At 48.4% G+C, this 10418-nt stretch overlaps 2 protein-coding genes; one reads left to right on the top strand and one right to left on the bottom strand.

Moving 5' to 3' along the window:
- The first annotated feature begins 1070 nt into the window (after window positions 1-1070).
- Window positions 1071-1702, top strand: GSTUM_00005502001 (uncharacterized protein). XM_002837655.2 has 2 exons: window positions 1071-1517; window positions 1583-1702. The coding sequence occupies exons 1-2, from the start codon at window positions 1355-1357 to the stop codon at window positions 1660-1662; spliced, it is 243 nt and encodes an 80-aa protein (XP_002837701.1). The 5' UTR covers window positions 1071-1354; the 3' UTR covers window positions 1663-1702.
- Window positions 1703-3898: 2196 nt separating this feature from the next.
- GSTUM_00005500001 (uncharacterized protein) lies at window positions 3899-6957 on the bottom strand. XM_002837654.2 has 4 exons: window positions 5928-6957; window positions 5737-5863; window positions 4478-5672; window positions 3899-4412 (listed from the first exon to the last, which is right to left on the bottom strand). Exons 1-4 carry the CDS (start codon window positions 6396-6398, stop codon window positions 4322-4324), a joined length of 1884 nt encoding a protein of 627 aa, XP_002837700.1. The 5' UTR covers window positions 6399-6957; the 3' UTR covers window positions 3899-4321.
- Between the last annotated feature and the right edge of the window lie 3461 nt (window positions 6958-10418).

Raw genomic sequence — 10418 nt, 5'->3', positions numbered from 1 at the left:
TACGAGTACTCACAAGTACCGGTATTGCAGCAAGCGTCTTCACTTCCCGGTACCGTATTGGATCTACAGTGATCGGAAAGCTGGTGGCGTACCCCTTAGATGATGATGAACGAATAGAAAAGAAGATAGTATATGCCATATAATTGTAGCGTGTATATGGTTTAATATTGAGAACATTCGGTTTAATTGGCATTGCTCGAGATTGCTGCTAGGCCTGTATATCTGTTCATCTCCACGACTGGAAAGGAATGTGGGAGGGGGGAGGAAATCTATTAGACTTCTTCACGTAAAGTATGATACCATGGATTTGGATAAGATTCCAGTGAAAGAAGCACCATAGAAAATCCCACATATCTTTACCGGCGCCTTAACCCTCTCTCTCAAACTCGATATAGACAGGAATCGAGTGATCACAATGTCCCGCCACTCCATAGATCTATCAGGTAGTTTTTGTGTGCAGAATCCGAGGCTCTCCTGGTCTATATGATAGTACTAGATCGCAATAATATTATAATAATATGCACGAAGCTCTAGAACTTACTCCTCCACTTTGGGGCTTGTATCCGAGCGCCCCGCTCGTTTGATCCAGTTACTATGAACCACATTACATTACTGGGTTTGCTGGGGCTGCTAATGGGATATTATAGGATATTCACTGCTGTTCACCGGAGAGCGAGCCTGCTAGTGCTTGCACCGCATAGACTATCACACTCGTGGTTTCTCGCTGTGTTGTGGCTAAGCCACGATTGACCTTCAGGTGATGTGGATGCAGAGAGAGAGAAAAAATATAATTTCCTGAATGATTGTGAGATCTGAGGAAACTGTGTGCTAAGATATTCCGAATGCTCCGTGGGCTTGTTACTGTGTTGTTCTTTTTTTTATTTTTATAGTTTTGTTGAGGTGGGGGTAATGTCTTGTATTATCCATGGCTGGCATTCAGAACTGCTCGTACTTCCAACCCGTAACCTTCCACCCACCCGAGCTAAAGATCTTACGGTACCGGTATTCCTCTCTTGGGAGAAAATCATCATCGTCCAACGATACCGTGTTCACATCCCCTCCCCCTCACACACACACTCTCTCAATCGCGGACGCATACTAAACCAAAAAAACCTATTTATGGTCAACTTATACCTCCCAGACCAGGTCTGTTGGAGGCGTAGTAGGCATGGTAACTTACCTTAGCGGCTAAGACGACGCTCGCGTGCATCAGAGCACTTCGAGCATTGTATCAGACTGAAGTGTAGCACAAAGCTTAACTTCCCCACTCACCACCCCCTTTGCTTGAGTACTCGTAACCTGGAACTGAAGGAACTGTACGGTACGATACCGTACTCGAGCTGGGTGAGACATCATGATACCGCACCCGAAGAATATTTGGAAGGGTCTTTATTGTGCAACAACGAACAAGATAACAAATTACAGTAGCTCAACCCGGTACAGTCTATTCACGATAAGCAGGCAGCTTGATTTCTTTTTTTATGGAACTAAGCCTCTCAAACTCTTTGGGCCAACAGGTACCCCACCCGCCCCCCCCGTACCCCTGAGACCCGGGCCTGGCTGATATCTGAAGGGCCAATAGAACAAGTGCTGCCGATGGCACCGCGCAAGAGGAGTAGTAGGAGTAGGAGGAAGAGGGAACAAAAAGCGAGGGATCTGTAACCCTCTCACCGGTAGCTCAAATTAATACCGTATTTGCCTACCCAGAAACAGAAATACCCGTGCATTCCACCCGAGGTGTTACCGGGTTTATATGTGATGTACGGTATGTGTGTGTGTACCGTATGTGCAAGGTGGGGGGAGGTGAATACGGTAGGACTGTGGTAAGGAAAATTTATTATATCTTGACTAGGGTCCGCACTTGCGCGTGCTAGATGGTTAGAGGAGAGCGAGGGGGAAAAAAAAGGTTAAGTCTTGACGAACAAGTGAAGAAGAAAGGAAGGAAGGAACGAAAGAAGGAACGAAGGATACTTAAGCACGACGTTTTCATAACTGCATACGGAAGTTTTTTTGGGGGGGTACGAGGGGTTCTATGTTGAGAAGGAAACAGAGACACGAGACAGATTCACGTTCACGATGGTGAGGTGGAGCAACAGTGGCCGAACCGCGCTCCCGCTCTTCTTGCTCTTGCTGCGGGGTACACTACCATTTTCCTCTGCCGGTCCTGCAGCAGCAGTAGGGGCAGATCTTCGACTCAGAGAAGCAAACCCACAAGAATGGGACCCTCCAGAGACGGTGACCATCACTGTAACGACCCGCTATACATTGACTGTCCTGACAACTCTGACCATCGACCCGGGAATATCGACTTCCATTGTTATAAGCGGGCCCACCTCCACTACCAAGTCCACAACAACCTGGACTTCCACCTTGATACCCACTACTACGACAACCATTACACCGACCTCCTCCACCGCAGCTCCCAAAATCCGCCGTCAGGTCCATCAACAGCCCAGCACCGTGACTATAACAATCACGATTTGGGCCTTCCCTGACGTAACAATAACCTCTACTATTACCGCTCCAGCAAGCCGCTTGACCACAATGACGAGTATGTCAATGAGCGTGACCACGGATATTGTCACAGAGAGCACGACAGCGACTAGTATTGTTACTGCTACCGCTACGGCAGGCACCGTGAGTGCGGCTGGTCAAGAAGCAGTGAAGAGCAAGAAGAAAGGTCCGCAGGTAGAGGTTATTATAGGAGCTACGTGTGCGGCGTCAATATTTGTCGCGCTCCTGGTGTTTTTGTATGTGAAGTTTGGCAGGGGGAGGGAGGACAGGGCGGTTGCTATTGGCGGGACGGGAGCAGTTGGAGCAACTGGTGCTGGGAAGAGACACACACCTTACGTGGGGAGGCCAATGAGCGGTAATCCCCCTTCTATCCATTCCGCCAGTGACGCGAATGAAATACTAACAACCAAACCCACTAGCAATAAAATCCCTCCTCCACACTCACAAACAACCCTACAACCCAGTCCCAGCCAGCGACACAAACATGCTCAACCCGGCAAACACCTCCTCGTCCACATCAGCCCCCTCCCCCCGCCTAAGCCGTCACTCCTACACCTACTCCCCCCCACCAGCGCCCACCTTCCCCGCCACTGCCGCCCCATCAACCTACCTCCCCGTATCCCCGACCCCTCCCCGCCTCCCGCAAATCTATGTGGCCCGCACGAATACCAGTTCAACCGTAAGCTCGCTTAGTAGTTCCGTTCACTCCGACCCTCCAGTCCCCATATACCCTCTCACCGCTGCCGGGGCAAGACCGCCGCCGGTGCGGGATGCGCAGTTCCACGCGCTCACGACGCCCGGCGAGGAGCGTAGGATGATCGCGCCGCCACAGCCGGTGGAACCCGAGGCGCTGTGGTATGGTCTGAATAGGGGTGGGAGTGGGGGTAGTAGTAGTGGTAGGATTAGCCTTAGGAGGAAGCCATTCCCTTGAGGGTTTATTTCTTGTATGATAGATAGGGGGAGGGGTTGGCGTTCCTGTATGATAGTTGATTTCCGTCTGGCGTTGCTCTTGTTGACTTCATCTCTTTTTCGGGGTTTTTGGGAGCCTTTTTTTTCCTCATATCTATCACTTTGTCGATTTTAATATTCGGGGCCTTCTCTTTTTCTTCCAACTCAGGTGTATATTTTATCATAATATTATGATAGTTATATTTGAAATTTCGTATGGTATGAGTACATTTCTGCAGGTAAAATACTCAGCATATAGCCCCCAGTGTCGTAGCACATCATAAAAGAGGCACCTCAACTGAGCACATTAGATCAATTCCAATCCGTGCTGGTTTGCTAACAGCTTAAGAGATATCACGAAAGCTCACTCGCCGACATTTCCGTATTTCCGCCAAGTCACGTGCGTGCATTAGAACCCGCACTCGCACTCATATCCTAGCGCTTCAATCATTCATTGGATCAAGGGGTGATACCCATCCGCGCATTCGGTGGAAACATTGATAAGAGCATAGCGTAGCGTAATGAAACAGAAAAACAGCGAAAAATATTCGTTTTTGAACAGTGTCATTACTTATCCATCATACTGCCGAAGACATCATTTTTCAAGAGCTGTTAAAAAGGGTTCAATCCAATGAAAGGGGAAAAGAAAAAAGAAGGGGAGAAAAAAACGTCAAGGGAATAGAGAAAAGGAGGGGGGAGGTGGAGAAATGGAATAATAAAACCCGCTCAGCAGCAAAAACATGTACACAGATCGATCGCTACCCAAGACAAGCCATCTAGAACGTAGTTTAAAGGAGGAGAGAGGGGGAGAGAGGGGAAACATGAAATGGAAAGGTCTAGTTCCAAAATGGGTATTAACCTATTCAACATCCTTTCTTTCGAATAATACATTCTCGGCTGGAAGCACGGATGCCTGATCCTCCTTATTTCTACTGAATATTGACATCATCCTATTGCGACAGAGGGCGAGTCAGTACAAGTCCGGGATTTAGTAATATAAGAATGCGTGACTAACCAGCTGCCTCTCTTGCTTTGTCTTTTCTCAAGCTTCACATTTGGATCCCCTACATCGTCCTTGTAATCCCCAGAGATCTTTCGCGAGCCTCCTTGGAGAGGCGGACTAACAAGGCCATTGCTCACATTCTCCTGAACCAGTCTCAAAGGTCGGAGCTTATTGCCCGCAATGGGTCCCACGGCTGCGCTATGCGTAGGTGAGGGCGCCGGGCGAGCCGGAAGATCACCGAGGTCAGAGGCTGTAGAGTCAAGGCTAATATCCGAGTTTCTTGGGCGATTGCCCTTGTTAAACTGTTCACTTCCGTAAAATGTTTGAGACCGCGGCGTAATTATTCCTTCACCGCGATAAAGATTATTGACCACGCTGGCACCGGAGTACACCGTATTAGCGTCAGATTGCGACCGTTTGTGCGCACCGACCGGAGGGGCGCGCATAGATTGTGATCTGGTCAATACTGCCTCACCCTCGGTTGGTTGTTTGGAGGGCTTCGCGTTATTTCGGTTGGCCAAAGATTTTGTCCTCTGAAGGATTTTACCGTGACCAGGCTCTTCCTCAGCTGGCGGAGGAGGTAGCGCCTTGTCAGTGCCAGTTGGGGCGGCTGCAGAAGCGCTGAGCGACGCTGTTTTATCAAGGATAGCCTCAGAATCTTTATGCTGCAAAATCCGCTCGATGATATTGTTAATATAGAGGGACATTGCTTTATTCTGCTCCTTCAGCGACTTCAACTCGCTCTCGAGCTTGCGATATTTCTCGGTTTCGCTATGGGCAGCCTCTTCGAGCTCTTCCGCCAGGTTGGATCCGAGAGAGATCGAATTCCGGGGCGAGCCTTGGACCTTCTTGACCACATGTGACTCCGGTTCGGGTTCGGCCTCTGAGAATGCATCGTTGTAATCGCCACGTGGGAAGTCCCCATTGAGGGCCGCTGAGGAAAGGAGAAGTTGAAAACTCTCATTATCCTCCATCAAACGCGCGTTCGTCATCCGGGTTTCAAGAAGCTGCTGCTCCAATTGGTGTAGCTTGGTACCTCCTTGGTGGTCAGCTTCGGCGAGCCGGATCTGTGCCTCAGCAAGTTCCAAGCGAAGCGACTCAATAAGTTTGTCCTTCTGGAGAAGAATATTGTTGCTGCGATTGGGAGCTGGGGCGTTGTTTGATGGGGCAAATCCGAGAGGTTCATCCGCAGGAGGGGACTCGAGCGCTAAAATGGGAAAAAATTAGTTCTGGGTCTCCGCATATAATATTCAAAGGGAACAGGAACATACAATTGCGACCGTCACAATCAGCAGATTTCTCACGCTGAGCAAGAGAATCCTTAAGCCGTTGGACAATAGCGTTAAGTTCTTCCTCCCTATCTAGCATCTCTTCTTTTTCTTGCTGGGCAGCGATTCTCTGGTGGGACAAGGCCATAATCAGATCAAGTCAAAAATATATTAAAATGAAAGCGCATGCTTACCTCTGCCTCATGTATGTTATCTTGATCCCTTTTTGTCCTTGTCAAGTCCTTAATTTGGATTTCAAAATTTTCAATGACCTCGTCCTTGCCGTGACATACTTCTTCCATCCTCATTTGTTCACCCAAAGCTTCCTCGAGCCTTATTTGGAGGGCCTTGACCTGCTTAGCGTACTCTTCAGCAGCAGCCTCAGCCGCGGATTCGCTTTGGGCCAATCTGCTACGTAGATCTTCCAGAATTGCTGCGCTCTCAAGGTCTGCATCAGAAGAGTTAGATGAGGGACGCTTGGCAGCAGAACGAGCACTGAGAGGAGATGAGATGCTGTTTCTGTTGGGATTGCCAGAGCTCAGCTCTCGATCGCGAAGGGTATTACGGCGCGCGACAGCGTTGGGCGGACCGACGGCTGGCCCGCTAGAGTTTGGGGTCGGAGAGCGAGCGGGTCCCCTAGTGGTAGAGGGGGCTGTGGGAGGCATGGAGCGTCGATTGAGTGGACTTGAAACATTGTTTCCCACAGGAGGTTTGCGCGTCGAAGCCATTAATGCGAGAGTTTACCAGGAGTAGAATTTATCAAGTGGTGAAAGTGCCGACGCCAGCCAGGCAACAACAGCCCGGTATTGGCACGAGAGGAAATTATGTTCCCTGGATAATTTTGAGCACGGCGGAAGGGGGTAGAGTGGCTAGGGAGTCAAGTGAACAATGGTGGGAGAGAGCGGAAGAGAGTGGGAGAGAGGGAGAGCAACAGCGTAGACCCAATACACAATCGCCGGCCAAAACGAGGATGCAGTACAGAACACGAGCGGACGATTCTATAGGTCAGGGGAAAAGAAGATGAGGGCAGACTGATATTATTTGAGGCGTTGATGTTGATTAGGCTAGGCTGAGGACGAATGGGAGATCATAAGAAGGTCGTTAAAGCGAGACGAGAGAGAAGGGGGAGAAGGGTACGGAAGCAGGAGCAAAGTGGGGAGAAGAGAAAAGAATAGGGTTTAGTTGTTATCCTGTCGGAAACAAGAGGGCTTTTGATGCTGGGTGGAAGGAGAGGGACGAGGAACTGGTCGAAGGAAAAGAAGAAGAAAAGGGAAGCACGGGGGAGGGAGAGAAGGAGGTGCAGGTGTTCTAACCAGTAGGAGGGAGGGATCATTGTTGCTATCCGTTGCTGGCAGCGACGCCGCCGTACAGTACCCCGAGCGGGTTCTGTCTGCAAGAACCCTTTATTTGTATTTCTTTTCGATAATGTAGAATAGGGAATATCACTTTAACCTCCACCCGCGGTAGCCCAGTTCTCCTCTCCTGACATCCTGCTTGCTAATTGCATGGTACACACGCTTCCCCTTCGCTTTTTTCCCCGGAGCACCACTGGCGGCATATCGCGATCATCCAGTCCTATCTAATGGCTTTTCCTCTTTGACAGGCCACTCCTCATCAGACATAACTTAATGACCAAGCATTGTGCTCACCACTTCCATGACTTCCACCCACTCACACTTCCCCATTTACAGTCTCTAGCCGAATACTCCATTCTGATCCTCTCCGCCTCTCACCCTCTATCTCCCTTCTCGCTCCCTTCTCCTCTCGATTCACTCGTTGCCTGGGTTTACTGGGAACAGAACAATAAGTTACTCCTAGCAGGCCTTGGCGGGGGTCTAAACGGTCAAACCGCAATGCTACATTCGAAAAAAATGTTGGGCCCCTATGGCCAGCGAGTGATCAAACCTGGCTGAACTCACGCAGGTATTTGCTCTCAAATCCGTGAAGATAGGGCGATAGGCGCTATTTCGGTGAACTCGTAGCCCAAATAGCTTGCAAGCTACCGCCAACCGGAAGCTCGGAGATGCCACATTACCGGTATCGATACTCATCATATCGCCGAGATCGCTTTTCTCGACTGGACCAGCTAGGCTCGGCAACCGGTTTTTGCCCTTCAGGTGTGGATATCCTGTCGATACCTTGTTTGGATGTCCGTATCAGAGATTAAGGATCAAACAAGATAGCATTCAGCCTTTTCTCCACCGCTAGTTTCTCCGGAGGCGGCTGTGGTTCTTAATTGGAGCAAAGAGTGGGCTGGAGGTTCTGTAGTCACGAGCATGAGTGATGCCTCGAGGATGATAGACTATGGCATGGATAAGCACGATGAAGACTTTCGGAAAAATGAGTGCTTAGTGTCTGGAAGTGTAATATGAACCCCCCACGGTCGACACAATAGCCACGCTCAGCCTTCTTTCCACTATGTATGTATCGTACTCAGTATATATTTTATCTGGGGCCCGCTTGTGCTCAAGTACAGTACAGTGCATAGTACAGTAAAGCAGCGGAAAACCGGGCATTACTAATTTCAGTACTTGGTCCCAACAGAAATAACTTTAACCATGGATACCGCAGCCAAGCACCGTAACACCTATCTGCCCCTATACCGGTATATAATACGAGCACGTACGAGTAAGTACTCTGGAAACACAATAAACCTCTCTCATACACCCTTGCACAGCAGTCGAGCACAAGAAATACGGGCGCTCAGGGGTAAACAGCCAAAGCCATAGGCATCTCAACCCCGCCCTAATTCCACCGCAACTGGACCTTTAATGATCCGAGTTCTCTTGGCGAAGGATCTGCTAGAAGTGAGAGGAATGGGGAGGAGGATCATTATCAGGAAGGGGAAGAAATTAAGAGGAAGAACGAAAAGAGAAAGTACGAGTACGGTATGATAGCAGTACGAGACCTGAAAGCAACCACAGGAGGGTAACTTAAGAAGAGGTGCGATGAGGTTCTGTATCAGCTACGCAGTCACCTTTTTCCAACCAGAAGATCACTCGAAAGATCGCTCGGCTAGCATAAATCGACACTCGATCCAGCGTTCCCTATTATCATCTGCGGGATGAGAGTAATGTCGAACTCATGCACCCTACCCTACCAATGAAGAGGTATGGGGGATATAAAAAAAGGTTGTTTGCAAAACCGCGGGTCTGCCAAGCCACCACCAATCACAAATTGTCGCGCTGACGTTCCCCGCCTCATGCGCTGCGACTCGATGAGATTGAAAGAAGCGGGGAAAAAAACTCTGGATTAACCATGCATGGCGCGGAAGGTCGGGTAATCTGGTATCCATACACAGCGATGTTTTCTGGGAGGTAGGGTAGTCGGGTGACGGCGGTGGATGGGGTAATTTGTAACTTTGGAGGAAGGAAAATGTCAAGTGCCTGAGGGCTCAGCGAGGCGGTACCCTCAGCGAGGCTCGGCGCAGCTTGGCAACAACAACCTGCCGCCTTGGAGAGTGCGACACTATAAATGAGGTGAGTGCAAACCTCTTTCTCATCTCTTTTCTTCTTGCTATTATGACAGCTAACCTACAAAGGCATCAGCCATCACCAAGGTAGGAGTTGCATCAACTTCAGCTCCACTAAAATGTTCTGGGCCTTCCAAGTCCTCATCAATTTCTTCTCTTCCACTAACATCCACATTTCCTGCCAATTCTCCAATGTGTTTTTTAATTTTTTTAATCCATTGCTCTACCTCCTGAATTTGTTCCCTGAGACGGCCCTCTTCCTGCAAGAGTTTAGCTTCAGTCTTACACATTTTTTAGGTAAATTTCCAATTACTTCCAACTTCTCTGCTATTAGGAATACTGAGATCCGATACCTAGGAACCACCCTAAGTAGGGTAACCCCACTCGGAATCAGAATCTCTAGTCTCCAACACCCTCCTCTGGCCTCCTTACATGACCTGCATGTCCTAATACATATATCAGCTACATCCTGTGACTATAAGACAACAGAATTTAAGGTGTAAGAATAATACTGTATACATCGCTGCTGTTTGTCCAACTAGATTCTGTTTGCAGGATATATGAGAGGGGACCTTCAGCTAGGTCTGAGAAGTAGAACAGAGTGAATCCGTCAACTACCCAGAGAGTTACTAGGCTTCAGAGATGTAGCATCTTTGGTAAGGGTTGTAAGTAACAGTATATTTTTGCATAAAAATATGGTATTGAATGTTAAAAAATTTCTACAAGAAACCAATACATTCTCACCCACCATATGATAATCAGAAGAGTCTAGAACTCTGAGAAACACTACTATAGAAGCCAATAGACTTTATGGAGTGTTATAACTGGGTCTGGGAGTATGTTGTAGTTGCGGGAGTAATTTTCAATGGTAAAACAATGATGGAAATCCTGTTACCTGGAGCAACTAAGGGTTACCGACCGAGGAATGATCTGCCAATCTGGTAGAATGGCTTTCTGAGACTTAGTAGAAAGTTATTCGGAAGATATCTGTTGGTTGGGTTCGGAGTTATAGAGGTTTAATATCAGGCAACCTAGAAAGATTGAAATTACAACTACCTCCGCAGATACAACTCGCAGATGAAACTGATCATTTCATCAATAAGGGAGACAATTGGGGCCAACTCAGTTTAACTTGAGAACTAGGTTATAAGTCTAAAGACTCTGAAGATCGGATAATTACTATTGAGAATAGTATTGAGAATAGTATAGTTTC

Source organism: Tuber melanosporum (genome assembly GCF_000151645.1).
Source record: "Tuber melanosporum whole genome shotgun sequence assembly, scaffold_2, strain Mel28".
NCBI classification, from domain to species: Eukaryota; Fungi; Ascomycota; class Pezizomycetes; order Pezizales; family Tuberaceae; genus Tuber; species Tuber melanosporum.
The sequence above is the reverse complement of the archived record's forward strand: the minus strand, read 5'-3'. Positions and strand labels throughout refer to the sequence as shown.

Coding starts and splice junctions, on each gene's coding strand:
- GSTUM_00005502001 (XM_002837655.2), top strand. CDS start 1,355: ATGATACCGCACCCGAAGAATATTTGGAAGGGTCTTTATTGTGCAACA. Junction 1,518..1,582: donor CAAACTCTTTGGGCCAACAG/GTACCCCACCCG, acceptor AAGGGCCAATAG/AACAAGTGCTGCCGATGGCA.
- GSTUM_00005500001 (XM_002837654.2), bottom strand. CDS start 6,398: ATGCCTCCCACAGCCCCCTCTACCACTAGGGGACCCGCTCGCTCTCCG. Junction 5,673..5,736: donor TGATTGTGACGGTCGCAATT/GTATGTTCCTGT, acceptor TTCCCATTTTAG/CGCTCGAGTCCCCTCCTGCG. Junction 4,413..4,477: donor CAAAGCAAGAGAGGCAGCTG/GTTAGTCACGCA, acceptor CTGTCGCAATAG/GATGATGTCAATATTCAGTA.